This window comes from Pagrus pagrus (assembly GCF_965226575.1).
Source record: "Pagrus pagrus genome assembly, chromosome: 7".
NCBI classification, from domain to species: domain Eukaryota; kingdom Metazoa; phylum Chordata; class Actinopteri; order Spariformes; family Sparidae; genus Pagrus; species Pagrus pagrus.
The window spans coordinates 11,600,373-11,619,034 of record NC_140191.1 but is presented as its reverse complement, the minus strand read 5'-3'; the positions used below and the strand labels follow the sequence as shown (position 1 = coordinate 11,619,034).

Below are 18,662 nucleotides of genomic sequence, written 5' to 3'. Positions count from 1 at the left end.
TTTCTTTGTGAGCTTTTTGATTTTAAGTGAGGTACTTTTGTGCTTTAATCCGTTACAAAATTATTAAGACTCATAGAAACGATTGGTCGTTTTTAAAAAGCGTTGTTGACTCTGTTAATATTATGTAAGCCACATGTCCAGGACGCAACTTCAACGTGCCAGTAAGTTATTAAACACTGCAATCGTAATTTCCGTCGTAAATGTGATTTAAAATTTACCTTAGAGCAGCACTCGGGACTTTAAGCTCCAAAGAACTCATTTTCCCAGTAACCCTTGCGAGCTTTGCGTCGTCGTGCGTCAACTCCCCAGTCCCCCCACCATCACCGTTCTACAGAGGAAGAAAGGGGGAGACGGGCAACCTATACAGAACGCTGTAAGTGTAGTCTATATTTATATCGAATATTAAAATACATACACATATAGCTTAAGTCTGTGCCGGTGTGGCTGCTAATAACGTTCAACCTTGCCCCGGGTTTAGTTCACACAAATATGAGCGGCAGCGGGCGGGCCAGGACCAGCTCATTCGCTGAGCCTCCCGGAGCTCCCGGATCCGCTGCAGCCGGTGCCGGATCAGCAGTAGCCGGTGGAAGCTCGACAGGAAAAACTGGGGCTTCACAAGCCAGTGGAAGCAGCTCGACGAGCTTTGGGAATTTGAAACTGCCTAGTGAGTATTGTTATATATTTCCATCATAGGCTCAACTTACATGTTATTGCAAAGACTCGGATTGTACGTTATTTTTAAAGAAATGTGCCGGAGAGTATTAATGTCGATCATTGTCGCGGAGCTAACCTTAGCCAGCGAGCTGTTAGCTGGTTAGCTAACTTAAGTTAGCTGTTCAGCTAACGCTAGCTGTGTTTTTCATTAAGGAACCACTGCGATCAAGGGCTTTTATCGCATAGCTAACATTATCGTTAGCTTCTGGTGGCAAGCTTGGAAATAAGCCGCTGATATTTCGACGGTAAATAACGTTATGTCATATTTTTCGGCAACATTATCTAACCATTATTATTGCATTGTAACCCAAGAATAGAGTTGGTGCCAGCCGACACTCTAATATATTCGTCATTAATATCAAATGTGGAAGCTAGCTAGCTTGCTAACGTTTGTAAGGAGTAGGTTGAAATTATATGGTCTAAGTTTTTAGGCGTCGTCCTTGGTCTAGTCTGATCTTGCACGGAGTTTTTGCCAAACTAGGGTTAGGCTTGTATAACGTTACGTCTTATGGTAGCCTGAAGAAATAAAAAAATATATATTATCAGTGAAAATGTCTAAAAAGCACTTCCAGCTGCTTATTAAATAGTATATGGTGACTTATGTATACATGATTGCACATATGCATGAGTTAAAACAGCTGGTTTAGTTTAATCCAACCCCATCTCAGGTCATCTTTAATCCAGAAAGGGAGAAATCTTGCTATGTGTAATGGAAACAATTTGGCAAACGTAATTTGCATATTGCCTGTGCAACTGTGTCACTAACCCACAGGTGGAGGACGAGTTCTCAATCAAATTACATTTCTGTACACCTAAGCAATTGCCTACTTTAGCAGGCTGTCTACTTTTATGCTGATGCTTACTCTTAACCATTTTGTTGCCTGTGCTGAAAACCCTGGTTAGCCAACAACAAGTCCCTCCAGTTGGTTTTGTTGGTGTCATGACAAGAACTTGCAGAATGCTCTGGGGTCATGTAGCTATGCAGCGGTAGCAGTTGGCTGAAGATCTGTAGAGTTGGACAGAGGTGTGCAGAAGGACAGACCGGGAGAGACGGAAGAAAATAGCATCATAGCTCTTGTTTCAGATTGCGTTTTCAGACGGGAAAGAAAAACAGGAGTTATTTGGGGCCCTCCTGGAAAATAATAAGTGTGTTGATTATTAGAAGAGGTGAATGAATAGAAGCCAAAGATCAAAGTTGACTCAGCCTGCTGTGTAGGAAGCCTTTGCTGAAGTTAGTACATACAGCTAATCAGCAGATCTTCAGGTGATTTAACTCATTCATATGCTCACTTTTTCCCTTACTCAGTTTTAGACAACACTGATATTAAGCTGGCTAAATCTGAAAACACCTCTCCATCTCTACCTTTTGGCCAAACTAATCCTACTATTTTCACACCAAAAGCTAAGCTCTCTTGAGTGAATACGTCTGAAAACCCCAGGCTCATTTTTTAACGTGCATGTGGAAAACTGAGCTTGAGGCAGGATCATGTCTGCCTGCTCAGAAGCAGTCAGATGCTGTGAAGCAGTAATGTTAACAGGCCACTTTCTGCTACCTCTACTCTCTCTGTGAGTCTGCCAATACTTCCAATCACACAATACTGATATATCCATTAACATCTATTAACTGTTGTCAGACAACTTGGCAGCATGTAATAGTGATTTGATCAATGGTTTAAGTGCAGAAGGGAAGGAACAACTGGATTGAATCACTGCTTTATACTCATTCAGATGCCTGTCAACAGTACAATATGTCAATGTGAACAACTAAATGGTGTCTTCAGCAATATTGAAAATCACTAAAGTCATCATTGAGAGCAGGAGGTGACAGAGACCAGCTAAGGCTGACCAAAGTAGGAGGAAAAGGGAAAACTTAGTCATTTTGGCTGATCAAAGCCTCAAGGGATCTTTACTGATGTGAAGTGATTAGAACTGGTGAAACAAACAACAGTCACAAAATCAATCTTAGGAGTTGTATCAATACAGATTATTTGATAACATCAGTTGAAATAATAAAACGCTACTTTTTTCCAACGCTATACTTTGAAGAATCCAAACCGTTTTTTCCAGAACAAGAAAACATTTCCATTTTGGAAACGTCAAGTGTAGTCTAACCATGAGTAGTTAAGACTAATTACAGCACAGCACTAATTTTGCCTAAAAAATATAGGCTACAATAGAGTTTAACCAGAACTTATCCCATCAGTTAATAAGAAGAGTAAGAAGTGGGGATGTAACAAGTCTCCAAATCCACAATTTGATGTGACTTTAGATTTTAAGGTCGGGGTCTTTTTTTTCAGCACTGATGGCTGTGCTATTGTTAGACTATCACATCTGGATTTGTATAGATTACCAAAATTTTTATGCCCTTGCAACTATCCTTTACATTTTCAAGTTGTTCTTTAAGAAAGATAGGGGGATTTTACAACAACAGTTTAACTCCATCCTGGTGGCTTTTTGCATGTTAGGGGTGGAAAAGTTCAAATAATCACCAAAAGTAAACTCCAGAATTCAACAAAAAAATGCCACGCTGCCGGGAAATTACAATGAAAAACAAAACAAATTCAGTTTATTACAAAGTTCCATTTTTTAAATCCGTCCCAAGTAAACCCTCTTCCCAAACAAATCAATTCAGGAACTGTGGCAATGCTGTCAGCTCTGTTCAGTTCAGTTCTTCCCCCACGAGTAAACTTTCATCTTAAACAAATCAATAAAGTATCCCTGATAAAGAAAATAAACCTTACATCTCCAATGCTGACAGAGTTAACTTCCAGTACCAGTCAGTTGATCAGTGTCTGGAAGTGCAGCCACAGACTACCTTTAAGCTAGCTGTGTCGTCTTTGAAGGTTTTTTACCTTTTGACGTGCACCATAGTTGCACGGGGAGAGGTTGGGTCGTATCGCCAATACTGCCTTTGAACAATTTGACAATCGAAAGCTAATTTCAATCAATTTTTGATTAAGAATCTGGAATGGGGACACCCCTTGCAAGAATCTGAGCAAGCATTTCCAGCCAGCTTTCATTACTTCAAAGTTTTTACTACTCTGCGCTGTAGTATCTTAATATATACCTTTCTACTGCCAGTTAATCATTTTAAAGTTATTAAGCTATTTTACGATGATCTGTAGGTTATGACATGTCCATATATCCTGTCACACCCTTTAAAATTCCAGTTGCATCCGTCATGCCTTCAAATTATGAACACACATACACACATATAATTATCTCCATAGTAAATTTATGTTCAAGTACAGGGATGTACCAATACTAATCAAGCACCACGTGACAAATACACATTTAATATATTTCCTTTATCAGTGTCATCATGAAACTCAGCGTTTCAGTTTGCCTTTGTCTAGGTATTTAGTGCCGATACAATCACAGCAACAAAAAGATAGATGGAGCAACTAAACAGATTTATATTTAGTTAAAAAAGAACGTCATATTGGATCAGCACTTACGGCAGGTTACGCAAGGTAGGTTACGCGAGAGAAAAGTTGGATCTGTAAAAAAGAGCACCATTTTGAGTCTGCGCAGAACAAAACAAGACCCTTGGATCTGATCAGTAAATGGAAGGGCCTTCGATAGTTATTTGTAATGTTTATTTTGTGACTCAGATTGGTATCGGTGACTTGGGTCAATTGAATTATCTTCTATTGTGAAGTCACCAAAACCTTTGGAATGATTTATCCAAGCCACGCCCAGTTTAAATCCATCATCAGTCAATATAAGCCAAGGTGCTGTTGTAGTCATCATTCACACTGATGATTGAATACCTCTTGGAGTTCATCATACAATTGCTGATCACATTATGAAGTTAAATGTGTTTTAGACTTACAAACAAGCCCTGAGCTAATTGCTAATAAGTGTGGGTGTAATGAAAGCTAATCTGCTCATCCCTTTTCTCTTACTCATCAGGCTTTCGTTGACATATCAGAAACCAAAGCTCTTCACTGACAGCTGGGCAGAGTGCTCATTTTTGCATTCATTATTCAGGGGACTATCATGCCACAGCTGCTCCATATTTAATGTGCTCCCCTCTGACTTGACTTGTTTAAAAAGAGTGTGAAAGCGATGCTAAAAGGAGATACAGAGGAACAGTGTATTGTGGAGCTGGAATACAGGAATGTGGAGGAACCGCACAATGACTGATCTCAAAAGCTGAATGCTTCCCTGCTGACCTGAGGGGAGAGATCAGATCTAGGCCAATCATGTGGATATGCCATCGGCGGCTGTTTGCTGATAACCTTGAAAAAGTTTTTCCTGGAAAATTGCAAAAATGGAAAAGGAATATAGTTGTCATTTGTCAGCCAGAATCAATTGGAGGTGGTAATCTAATTTGGAAATTATTACATCGTTAAATATTATTTGTGAAAGCAAATGTATTCATAGAGAAATAGCAGGCGATGACGACAAATCACTGTCTTGGTTTTTTGTTCGTTTAAGGGAGAGACCAAAATGCTTTATTGTCTGACTCCATTTTGAGACGTGGAGACCTACTAGAGATCAGGAGGGGTCCTGTCGAGACAGGCGAAGTGAGCAAGCCCAGGAAATGGTAGCACTTCTGGGTGTGCTACTGTCCACGCAATTTTATCACAGGCTCTGACAAGCCTTTTGGCAATGGGCCTCTTCTTTGCTCTTCTTCCCCTCCCAGTGTCATTGCTTCTGGTACCGCTTTGTCAGATCAGTCTTGACCCAACACGTGCACAGGCGTAAAACACTGAGCAGCTACTTGACCCTAACTAGAGCTGTCAGTTACTGTTAGATCTTGATCATCTCACTTTTCCTGATTTCCACAAGGTCAAACATTAGCCTGATGATGACACTACTCCTTCCTTCCTCTAAAATCCTTTGTAATATAAGTGGTAGAGCCCCCTCTTGTCCTCTTAGTCCTGTATAATGTGATCATGGTGCAGTGGCCGTTACTTTATTCCTATTTCCAAAGCCACTTAATCAGCAAAGCATCGTATTTTTAAGTGTTGTTTCATTGAATTATATCCAACTTTGTTGTTAATTTAACCAGTGTACTCATAAGTCCTGGAGGCAGGGAAAACGTTGAATGGGTGTTCCTTTGAAGGTTCAGATCATAACATCACAACAAGTTATTCTTATCCAAGAGTTGCATCTCAGCCTGGACTTGATGTCCTGTTCCTGTTTACACGATATTACACTATGTAACACTCTACAGCGTGGTCAAAAGCTTGTTTTGATCTAGAGCTCTGCAGACTTCTCTATCAGCACTAACACCTTACTTGTGGCACAAGTCAAATCATAAAAATGTATCTATTGTGATATTCACATTAAAACCCACTAGCCCTTTTTACTACAGCCCATGTGTATATCAGCTGTTATCTGAATTTCATGCATCCTAATATCAGCACTGGACCCAAAAATCAAATATCGGCTGTCCTGCTGTCTTGCCAGCCTCTGTTTTCAAAATATATTTAAAATCGCAATGGGACCAAGTATAATATCCACATCACAAGAAGCTGCAATTTTTTGATTACGGTAAAATTGGGATAAAACAGCATTTTTAATGAAGTACCGTAGTGTTGCAGAGGTGCCCTGGACTACAAATCTTACTCTTCAGGTGTAAAAAAACATTTGTTTGGTGAAGATCGCAACAAATGTCACATCATCATGATTTTAATAGTTTTTTTCAGTGAAAATGAAAAATGTGTCACCCGCCCTGGCTTTGTGACTTGTCCCGAGCTGGGTTTAATGTAGGCTGCAGTGCTGCTCCAGGCTCTCCTATTTTTAATGGGAATTTAATCTCATAGATTTTAAACAACATTTAGCCGGCTTTTCAAACATTAGCCATACTCAGAGGGAATGGGCGAGTGAAGCAAAGAAGCTGGCTGCAAGGAAAAACAACTAATTTATCGGTTAATTTATTTGGTTATTGCATAAATGATGTATTTTTAGCAGCAACACACTGTTGTAAGTCTTAACTGTGATGACAAGGGATCATCTTTGACAACAGTCTCATATGAATGGGTCTAACTTGGGTTAAACGCAGACTTGCATTATATATGTGTCTCCAGTTTGAAAGGTGTTTAGTCTAGTTTTACCTACCAGGCTTGCCTCATTCAGGGGGGAAGCAGGAAAGTATTGCGGGGAAGTATCAGGAGCCCATTATGAGCCAGTGGAGTGTGTCTGGGGAGCCGCCACATACTGTAGGTCACAACCATTCAGAGCAGGAAGGAGTGCTTGTTGATATTTAACTTCTCTCTTAGGGACACTGTTTTAAAGGCTGAACTGGAGAGGGTTATGTCACTATGTTCAGGCATGCGAGAAACACAATTTTACCCATTTGGTGCTTTAAATTCCATTGATGGTTTCATTACAATATGTTTGTGTGTTTAAATTGTTCCAATGTTAAATGTACATTTTGTGTGAAACTAGAGTGCATTGCTTGAGGGTGGATGTGCCTAATCGTTTCAGGATCTTTCTAACAAGGTGTGTTTGTGCTCTCGTCCACAGGAGACAGTGGCAAAGTGACGACGGTGGTAGCCACACCCGGGCAGGGCCCTGATCGCCCGCAGGAAGTGTCTTACACAGACATAAAAGTTATAGGAAATGGCTCCTTTGGAGTGGTCTACCAGGCTCGCCTCATTGACAGCCAGGAGATGGTGGCAATTAAGAAAGTTCTCCAAGACAAGAGGTTTAAGGTATGCTTAGTCAGGCTTACTCGTCAGATAATAACGGTGAAGCAGCAAGCGTTAAATAGGAAGTTTGCATCTACAAAGAAGATTGTGGTGGCCTTTAGTAGAAGCAAATGACCTAATGTGTATTTTTCATAATCATTACTCCGTCACTCTGTTGATTAGATCTTTACATTCTTCAGTAACTGTCTTGAATTAAGGACTTGTGCCAGTTTGCAATGATATTCATATTTTTGCACAATTCACAATGTTTGCCTTCCTTCCCCTTTTCCTTTCTTCATTTTAGAATAGGGAGCTGCAAATTATGAGGAAATTGGACCACTGCAACATTGTGAGGCTACGTTACTTCTTCTACTCCAGTGGAGAGAAGGTGTGTATGCACTGACTTTCATGTGGTAGGAATCAAGTTTATAGATGAAGCACTGTGTCGCCACACCCAGCCTTTTTAATGTGCATGCATCAACGATGATTCATAGACATGTTTCAGACAAGTTCATCTTGGTCTTTATTGTACATTAAATTCACACTCTGTACTGTAATGTAAGGGTTACAGCACTTGCTGAGCTTTCTTATTATTACTGCCTTTTGCCCTAAACGTGTCTGAGAAAACATAAGCTATATCAGTTTAGCATCACTCACAGCTCAGTCAACAAATACAACATTGTACAGTTTATGCCTATTATTAGAGTAGTATTACATTGGAGTCAATGAATATCCATATACTCTCCATTGTACTTCAGCAATATTTACTGTGGCAGTTAAATCAGTTGTGTTTAAGCTCATAAAGATATATCTGTTTTATTACTTAAAAAGTGTAAATGTTGTGACAGTGAGCTGCTTCCACTGTAATCCTTAAGTCACTGTCTGTTGCAAATATTCATTTAGGATAATAAGCACAAAAGCTAAAGCCATCTTCAGTCATATAGTTAATCACTGCCTACAGTCACATAATTATTTTTTGTTTATTTACTCACCATGTACTCTCCAACATATTAAATTAGATTGTTTTGTTTGTTTGTACATAACATCAGATTTATTATAGATTTAACTTCTACCTCTGATTATACATTCTTCTTTTATTCTTTATTTCCTCTTCTCCAGAAAGATGAGGTGTATTTGAATCTGGTGCTGGACTTTGTTCCTGAGACAGTGTACAGGGTGGCTCGGCACTTCAACAAAGCCAAGACCACCATCCCCATCATCTATGTTAAGGTGGGTGGACACAACACACGCACTAACACACAGCTGGGTCTGGCTCTTCCCCCTAACTGCTTTTACCACGCCATTATAGCCACCAAAAGGGTTAATTTAAGTCATGTCATGCTCCATTTCTGTATTCATCATAAAGGGAAATGCTGTCATAATCTTAGAAGCTAATATGCTATCCATTTTTTTTACTGACTACAGACAATCCTGTGTCCTCAACGCTCAGAGGTCATGTTTTCACCCGTCTGTTAATCTTTAAAACGCTGAGGAAATTAAGTATGCATTCTCTGTATGAATTTTTTGTGATTGATGTGGGATTAATGTGTCTAAAATGCATTGTAAACTTATGATGCTGCACTTGTTTGTTTTTTGGGAAGCCCTGACATCCAGATTGCCAAACAGCATGTCCTTCATCTTCTGTTTTGTAGGAGACACTCACAAGATAAACAAATATGATCTGTTAGAAAGACAGCTGCTATGGCAGAGGTCTGTGCTCTCTGCACTTTTGAGGTTTGAAGTATACCACTGAAATGTTTTTAGTCACTGATTTCCACGCTAGGTCATCGTAGCAAATGATAAATAGGATGAGATTTACATATTTCATCCTATTCTTTTTGTTTGAGTTTCCTCTTTTGTCTGGCATTTTTCAAAAAGAAATTCAGTGAAAACTGAAGGTAAAGTTTTGTTCAGCAATTGCCTGTGGATGTTGTACGCAGCCAAGTATTTTCCTGTTTGTTTTTCACAGACAGCTCACTGTTTTAAGGATTATGAAAGCAGAACGGAAAAGGTGGTCCCATGGGAATTAATCTGTTTGCAATAGACTTGGTTCCCTGTTTAAAAGGGTGCTCATTTTAGAGACAGTGTTTGTGTGTTTACTGTGTTTGGAGCAGCAGAGAGGACATTATAGCTGTCTCATGGCCCATTTCCCTACCTCAGCCTGCTGCTCCCCTGTGGCTTTGAGATGCATACTGATCTCTCACTCTCTCTCTCCTCTGTCATCCCTCCGTCCTCCAGCGACACACTTCTATCACAGCATGTCTGGGGTCTTCTTTCCCCCCTCTCTGTCCCCTGGGCCTTGTTTTTTTTTTCTTCTGCCACGACTCTTAACATTTCCATCTTCCTCACCCCTCGCTTCCTCTTCTCTCTCTTTGCCCCCTTTCACCCATCATCTCTCGTCCCCCAGTCATCTTGTCTCTAATCATTTTATAATCTGTGGCCCAGCCTGCTGTCACTGCATCATGGGGGTAATAGTGATGATAATAGTGATGATGATGGTGATTTGTCATATTAAGATGTTTACGTCTGCATTCCTCAGACACAATAAATGGGTGCAGACTTAACTGTGGGAGCCATTTTTATTGGAGAATGATATCATTGACCTAGGATGCGTAGTCAAATGTCAAATAGGAGTTGGATGAAGGTTGTTAAACATCCACAATAAGAATTTTTCACCCCTGTGTATGTTTTGTTATAGTAACACCACTGCAGGCTCCATCGAGACCACACAGCTGCTTCTTTCAACCTACACAGTGCACCCAAGAAAAAATTAGGGCACATTTAGAAGTGACTGGCACCTGACATAAATGTTACAGACATACATGTGCTGATGCGCTTGGGGAAAAATGTATCGCCTTGTGTTATCCTCAGTACAAGAGCCACATAGAGAGTGATGTTTTTTGAGGATAGCTAGAACTTAGTTCAGACATTCCCAAACTATTTGGCTTGTTATCCCTTTAAATTCAAATCTTAATATCTTTAATTGATAGTTGGCTGCCTTAACAATTGCTTATCAGTTCATCATTAATAATATGTTAAATATCTTGGACTTTTTCCATCAAAAAGCTGTTTTAATCACTAACTTCAAAGTTTGATTTAAAAGAACACAAAGTAAAACATTTTCACACATTTTCTGATACCAGTATTTTATTTTGATATATCTGATAAACGGGTATTTGTAATTTGTAACAAGATACTTTTTTTATGTATTCGTCCTACTTCTAGTTGTCAGTTAATACATCCTTAATCGGTTATATTTTTAACAGCTATTAACATTGCAACCTGTCTGTGAATGTCTACAAATTGGGAATTGTTAGACCGAGGAGTGATGATGTCCTTGAAGGTTTTCCCAAGAAATTAGCAACGGTTAGAGAAAATGTCTATCTTTATTTCAATGGTACAGTGTGTGGGTGTGGGTATGGTTGTGAGTGGGTGGAAGGGTCCCAACCCCTTGGCAAGGAATTGTTGCTTCAACTCGAGCTTAACTCGGGTCAGCTAAGGTCATCGCACAAGACTACCAATCCAAATGATAATCAAATGTTAGTTTCTGCATCATGTTTGAATTTTTACAGTGCAGTTAATTGACAGGGTATCAGCAGGTATTCAAAAGTTTTAAATCTAATTTGCATACGCTACGTACATACGTTGTTTTTTCTCTTTTCCCTTCTGTAGGCACTAATGTTCGTTAAAAAGTTATAAAATGGTTTTGTATCCAATTCCAGGCTGGCATGAGGCATTAAATATCTACAAGGGGAAAGCTGTTCAACCAGTGTCACTCGGCACCATCAGACTGAAGGCAAACACAGTCACTACAGCTAGCTACAGTAACTGGGAAGATCATAATGACTAAGCGTAGATTCTAGAAAAACTTGAATGAACTTGCATTCATTGAATTATTTCTTTAGGAATTATTGTTATATAACGCTGGAAACAACTGAAATATTTGATTTTTATTCTATACTTTACCCACTGGTTTTCCATCATTCTTTTTATACCAGTTTATGCCAGTATGATTGTGAAAAAGGTATTAAATTGCATTCTATCTATTAATAAAAGGGTGTGATCCTACATGATTGAACAGTGAAGCTGGAGCTCCACCCGTGAGCCATGAATCACCTGACGTGACAGGAGTGAACTTGGGTGTCCTCATGCTCTTTTTCTTATCTCCGTAGAATATCTGCCTGATTCTGTTGGAGTTGTTAAACACTGTCGAGCGTCATGCTGACCCTCTCTGTCCCCCCTCAGGTGTACATGTACCAGCTGTTCCGCAGTCTGGCTTATATCCATTCCCAGGGCGTGTGTCACCGAGACATCAAGCCCCAGAACCTACTGGTGGACCCAGAGACGGCCATCCTCAAACTCTGTGACTTTGGCAGGTCGGTAGTAGACACTGCCTCTGGACGTCTCTGTCTGTCTTTATCATATTATGGTGACTGTCTGTGTCTCATGTGCTTGTTTAGACGGCTGTCTGTTTGTGTAGCCATCTTGTTCTCAGTCTTGACTTTCCCTGTTGTTGATCCATCATGAGCCTTCTTGCCTTTCTGTCTTGGCTTACATACTGTCGTTCTGTGAGAACAAACATGCTGAAAAATGCTTCACAAATGTTTCATGTTTACTGCCGCTCTCCACCTGAACTGTATTTTCTGCTTCATCGTGCTTCTACCATTTTCTAGTGCAAAGCAGCTAGTCCGGGGGGAGCCGAATGTGTCCTATATCTGCTCACGGTACTATCGTGCCCCAGAGCTCATCTTTGGTGCCACCGACTACACGTCCAACATTGACATCTGGTCAGCCGGCTGTGTGCTGGCTGAGCTGCTGCTGGGCCAGCCCATCTTCCCTGGGGACAGCGGTGTGGACCAGCTAGTAGAGATCATCAAGGTACGGCAGGGGGACTGCACACACTGGCCGAAAGCCAACTGATGACAAGATGCTAGTTAAAAGAGGCGCGATGTAAAGTTTGGAATTAAAACTGCTGTCAGCACAGGCTTTGGGTTTCAAGCAACTGTGGGAAAAGAAACAAAAAGGATTGATTCATTCCAGCAAAGTTTGTTACATACATATGCTACCTCACCGCATGTACTTTGATGTAAATGTATTATCTAGTAATGTTGTAACGATACCACTTTAATACAATAGTAGATTACTCTTCTGATACCACAGCAAAAAGAGAAAAGGCACACAAAATAGGGTTATTTTTTCTGTCTTTCCTTTTTTAGCACACAGTCCTGGTACCCAAAAGTCACTGAACAAATACCAACACATTTCTAATAATGTTTAAATCTGTACAGCCTTGAGTTGACAATCTGATTGTAGATCAGTTTTGAAAGCTTTGGTACTCTCAAACCATCAAATGCAATATTGTTTCAAACGCATGGTATGGAAGAAGAATTGATTCTTTTGACAACCTCAGTAACAAGATACAGACATTGTTAAATAGAAATAGTACATCCAGGAGAATAATGCAAGCTGTACACCTGGTATAACAAAGAGTATTTGTTACGCTGACACAATCCCTCCTCTACATTTTGTGTGCGGGCATGCGGGACGTGTGATTAATATTAATGAACATTAACTTTTCACCCTTGTTTGTCAGGTTCTGGGGACACCAACAAGGGAGCAGATCCGTGAGATGAACCCTAACTACACAGAGTTCAAATTCCCACAGATCAAAGCACACCCTTGGACAAAGGTATGTTCACACTACTGGAGAATATTAATCCTAGATAAGAGTTATCCCAACAACAGTGTGAGTTTTTAGTATTTATATTTCTGAAATAGCTTTTTTTGCCCTGAGATAAGAAAATGTCATTGAAAATACCAAAAGACTACCTAAGACTTTGATAGTTTATGTTGTTACGTATAAAGAGTTGAGGATTTTAGTATTTAAAAGTAGCCCACACTTATTTAGAATCTTATATAGTTTTGTATTTTTCGAAGAGCAACATCAGTGTTTCGTATTTCGGATTGACGGCTACAGGGCACATCTCTGCCTCCAGCTACCTCCTGTAGGCTACACCACAAGCTGCTGCCATCTACCTAGGATTAGCTAATCATGTAGTTAAGTGTAGTTAGTTGTAGCTTTAAAATTGAGGAAATTGGTATGACATGATTAATATAGCAATTATCTGCTAGCCCTGAACAGAAACATTGTTTATTATCTGATTACTTTGAAGCTCCAATTTGTTTCTCCTTATCGATCAGTCTATTCATCTCCGCTGGTAAAATTCATGGAACTCAGATACAGTACAATCAGCTCCTGTGTCATTTCCCTCGCTGTAGTTTCTGTTGTTGCCACAGCAGAAAGTTGTATAGTTGCACAGCTGTCCCTCTCTTTACTGCTACTATCATGTTGACATTAAAAGCAAGCGTGAGCAGCTGCAACTCCTCTGTTTTGAAAGCACCGTAAGCCTTGGATTTAAATAAACCCAAATTCCCTCTCCAGACTATGTTAATACAGAACCCTGAATTTCTTTTCCAAATGTCTCTCTTCTGTCAGGTGTTTAAGCCTCGTACCCCACCAGAGGCTATTGCCCTCTGCTCTCGACTGCTGGAATACACGCCGGTGACCAGGCTGTCTCCCCTGGAGGCGTGCGCGCACGCCTTCTTCGATGAGCTGCGCCAGCCCAACACCCGCCTGCCCAGCGGGCGAGAACTGCCGCTCCTCTTCAACTTCAGTCCCGTTGGTCAGTTTACCTCCCTGTCATTATTTTTTTTCTCTCTTTTCTCTCCACTATGTGTTTCTTGTATTTGACCTCTGGTGAGCTTCACTTACCTGCTCATGATAGGTTGTCTGAAGTGGTTAATGTTTAATTGAACATGTGTCTGTCTCTCTGTTCTCAGAGCTGTCTATCCAGCCCCAGTTGAACTCCACACTCATTCCTCCTCACGCTCGTGCACAGACATCGCCTGCCTCACATGGTACGTATCAGAAAACAAAATGATGTATTATTTTTTGATGCTGTCATTTTCATTAGGAATTTCTTATTTGTGTTTTGCCAGTTTTTATTTGGCTCTTTGTTGTTCAAGCACAAGTGAATTTACAAAATAATTACAAGTAGGGCTGGTCAATGTATCGATCTTGTATCGTTATCATGATATCAGACTATATACCGCCCTAGATTTTCAATATTATATCATAATTTTGCACGCAAATGTTGTCTTTTCCTGGTTTTAAAGGCTGCATTACAGTAAAGTCATGTAACTTTCTGAACTGACCAGACTGTTCTACTTGTTCTAATACTTTAACCATTTAACTATTATCAACCTTACTGTTGATTATTTATCACAAAATTGTCTTAATATTTTGTGAAAGTACCAATAGTCATTCCTACAATATTGTCGCAAAAATAGATATTGAGGTATTTGGTCAAAAATATTGTGATATTTGATTTTGTTGCCCAGTCCTAGGATGTATGAAGTGCTTTGGAGGAGATTTCAAAATATCAAAAATATATAATGTGTATTTTGATGGTATTATAAGCTCATATCAGCCAGCCCTCATTGCAAGTAGCACTTAATTTTGATTGTCCAGAGATATTAAACCATCAGTTGACAAAATAATTGCCAGCCATAGTCTGAAATTGGACCTTATTTTCAGCTTTTCTTTTTTTTTTTTTAGATGCATTCTAATCACTTGATACACAGTTTAAATTAACACTGAATTATCAACCAAAAAGGTTAATTATTTCTATGAGATGAGCTGTGTTGGTGACAGTTGTTTTCCCTCTCCCCCCCTACAGAGGGCAGTGTGTCAGACAGTTCCGCCCAGCCCAGCTCAGCACCTGGATCCATCAACAACAGCACCTGAGCATCCATCCCTCTGTCATCCTTTCTTTTTGTCTTCCCCCATTTTTCCTTTTCTCTCCTCTGCTCTTCCCCCTCTCAACCTCCCTCCTGGCTCCAAACCCCCCCCCCAAGATAGAAAAGAAATAACTATACACACCCACATAAACACTCAGCGTTGCTACACTCTCTGAATTTTTAACCAATAGAAAGCAATTCTCTGGCTGCTAGCTTCAGGAAGATGTTTGTTTTAAGGACAATTTGGTAGCCATGCTTGGGCTTAATATAAGCTGCAGTTCTATGCCTGTGCTGGCTCTCGTCTGGCCTGTTAGAATACACAAACTTTAAATCGGTTGGGTTGGATGTTTGGGAGATGAGATGGGAGGTTGTACATGTTATATGGACTTTCTGTGTTATAATCTAAAGTTGACTTTTATCCCTTTTTTATGTTCATTTTATTTGCATTAGCTAATTTTATGTGTGGCAGTGGTGCCGTTGAATGTGGTCCTGATTGGCTATGGAGGAGAGAATTAGGGCCACGTGTTGAGGCCTGGCTAATATTGACAATCATCCTTAGTAGGGTTAAAAATGTCACACTCGTAATGTACGAGCCACCGTGTAGACATGTGGCTTTTTCTGTCACTTTCTACCCTGAACTCTACTCAAGTATTGCCACTTCACCCAGCCCAAAGGTGAAGAGTTTTTTTTAATCTCCCAGACAGAACTTACTGTTTTTGTCCATGTCATTTTAGATACGAGGTGGTTTTAAATTTTATCATTAAGGGGGGCACCACAGCCTGTCTTCACGGTTTCTTTTTGACCATTAGCTCCTCAGCTGCCTTTTATGTGAACGAGTGGGAGCTTAATGCGAGCGTAGTGCACATCTTCAGTTTCTTCAGTATAAGCTCATGTTTTCTTTGGTTAAGCTGGAAACCAAGCGTTTCATGTTGATTGCACATCTTCAAAGGGAGTAGAGGGGAAACAAAGGGGCCAGTTATGAGTACTGTCCAGCTGTTAACATAACTTCACTCAGAGGGAGCCGTCAATGAGGGGCTCCAGTTGCATCTAATACAGAAGCCTCAAGGTCTCTCATGTCATAAACACAGTTGCCTAGCGCTGTAGGGTGAATAGTCACCTCATTAATTATGTGGCTTTATGGTATCAAATTTCATATTAACTTGATTATGTTGAAGAATGCAGAGAAAGACTAATGGCGGCTTTCGCTGTTCACCCAGCTCGTCATTGTCATTTCCACTAGTATTCACAGTTATTGTTTGTGCAAGGGGAGGATTCTGAACGGATTAAGTTAGTGAGAGAGATTAGTTGAAACCCTCGGCGCACCTTCCCAAAAAGCCTGTCTGTGATGCTCATATCATGTTCTTCTTGTCCTGCGATGGAGGCGGGAACTGATCTTGAATGACTTACGCAGCCTAACGGTCTAGTTTTCTTTTCTTCCACAACGCAAGTGTGCATGTTCAGCCTGAGTTGACCACACTATATTACTTCCACTAATCTCAGTTATAATCTGACCAGAAATGATGCTCAAACCCCTGAAACCCAACAGCTTTTTGGAGCCTCCCCTTTCCATTCCTTTCTGTCCTCATCCCTCTGCCTACTGCTTCCCTCTGTCCTCCTCCTTTTTTCACTGCTAAACTGTAAATATCAAGTACCTTTTATTTTATTTTGTTATTTTTTGTTATTATTGTTATTATATTGTTGTTATTGTAATTTTTTTTTTCTCTAGTAGACCGGTGCAGCAGCAGCGGCCGGACTGTTTATCCTCAGTCGCAGTCTGTAAATACAATTTCATTTCAGTCCCTGGTTCAGGAGGGGAAAAACAGAACAAAATGTTTCATTTTTATTCTCTCTCCCTCAATTTCTCTCTTCACGACTTTCCCTTTTCCCCATAAATGTTGTCATAACTGTTTTATTTATTGTATTGTGTTTTTTGGGCGGGTGGGGTATCTTTTCTTTTCCATGGGGGAGGGGGCGGGGGGTAAAATTGAGGGATTTTTATTTTATTTTTTTGATTCAAAATTTTAGTCCACATGCAAAGTGATTTCACATCCAAGATACTGTACTCAAATCCAGATGTTGGTGTGTGTCCTCCAATCAGTGGTCTTGTATGTATGCAGGTGCACATGCCAGCCAACAGGTGGAACTCCAGTTTTCCATTTAACTTCAATGTGAAGGGAATGTTACAAGCTTCTGGATCTACGGGGTCGTGGTGTTGGGAGGGAGCACAGATCACCCTGCGTGCGTGTGTGTGTGTGTGTGTGTGTTTGTGTGCGTGCGTGTGTTTGTGTGTGTGTGTGCGTGCCTGGAGGAAAAGGGGAAATAATGAATCTGTCCACTGACATGTATCATCTCCTGTGTCCGACCGTCTCCTGTTTTCGTTTACCATGTGTCGTATGAGTGTAACGGGTTTGACCTGTTAGTACAGTGTGTGTCTGCTCCACAGATACTTGGTGAGTTTCTTGAGCACAGCTGCAGGGAATGTATGTGTGTCTGTATGTGTGCTGGCAGACCATGGACATTATTCTGTACTCTTTCCTACATGAAGAGCTGATTAAATGTGCTATTTTAATGGGGGGTTTTTTTGTTTTGTTTTTTTGTTTCCACCTTCTGATCTGTCACACTTTGTTTTTAATTTGCTGTGACCCTGCTCTTTTATCGCCCTTGTCTTGAGGGTAAAACGTCATTGTTGGGAACAGAACGGTTGGATAAAGGAGATGATGAAGAGAGAGGGATGGAGGGAGAGAGACAGTTTTTGTTTGTTGGTATAAATAATTAAACTCATTAATAAAGTGATGAAACTGTTCCTGTCTCACATTCGTGATTGAATTATACCTGATTAATTGAACCATGTTTACATGATCACAGTGGGAACACAAGTCAGAATGACATTAGAACAGCATGTTTATTGATTACTTGCCCGTCCGGCGTAGAAAAAAAACATCAGTAATATGAAGTAAAACAATGCTACCTGAAGTCCTGCAGCACAAGGTTCAGCTGCCCCAAAACTGCAGGTTTGACCTTATTTAACTGGAAATATTTTGTGGGATGATGGACTGATGAGCACAAGGCGTTAATGGGTTTTTCTTATTAAAGGGTAACTCAATAGATTTTACACATTACAGTGTGGTTACAGGCTTTGGAGTACAACAGCAACTGTGGGTAAAAAAAGCAATGTGGATTAGCCACAATTTTTAAAAATATGTATTTACAGTCTTGCGGCTACAGTGGAAGCTGCATGTAATCTCATAAATTGCCTCCAGTGATGTCACTCAGTAGTCAACTTCAGTGGCTTTCTCTGGAGCCACAGAAGGCTTCACACCACTTTTCCACATAAGCAGCAGTACTCACCAAGACCTGTAAACACACTTTAATGACGGAAATTGGTGGAGTTACCCTTTTCCCTGCATCAAAATCTAATTATACGTCAATGTTTCCATTTTGTGCTCATATGTAGCGTATTCCTAGCATCTTGAGGCCCAACTAGTGAGTCCAGCAGTAATGTGG

At 40.3% G+C, this 18,662-nt stretch overlaps 1 protein-coding gene across 1 annotated transcript; it reads left to right on the top strand.

Annotated features, from left to right (window-relative positions):
• The first annotated feature begins 230 nt into the window (after positions 1-230).
• On the top strand, positions 231-17,960 carry gsk3ab (glycogen synthase kinase 3 alpha b). Its single transcript, XM_084357469.1, has 11 exons — positions 231-373; positions 479-664; positions 7,195-7,382; positions 7,663-7,746; positions 8,478-8,588; positions 11,604-11,734; positions 12,032-12,236; positions 12,952-13,047; positions 13,855-14,041; positions 14,199-14,276; positions 15,098-17,960. The coding sequence occupies exons 2-11, from the start codon at positions 490-492 to the stop codon at positions 15,163-15,165; spliced, it is 1,323 nt and encodes a 440-aa protein (XP_084213595.1). The 5' UTR covers positions 231-373; positions 479-489; the 3' UTR covers positions 15,166-17,960.
• The last annotated feature ends 702 nt before the right edge of the window (positions 17,961-18,662 follow it).

Coding starts and splice junctions, on each gene's coding strand:
- gsk3ab (XM_084357469.1), top strand. CDS start 490: ATGAGCGGCAGCGGGCGGGCCAGGACCAGCTCATTCGCTGAGCCTCCC. Junction 11,735..12,031: donor AAACTCTGTGACTTTGGCAG/GTCGGTAGTAGA, acceptor ACCATTTTCTAG/TGCAAAGCAGCTAGTCCGGG. Junction 12,237..12,951: donor AGCTAGTAGAGATCATCAAG/GTACGGCAGGGG, acceptor CTTGTTTGTCAG/GTTCTGGGGACACCAACAAG.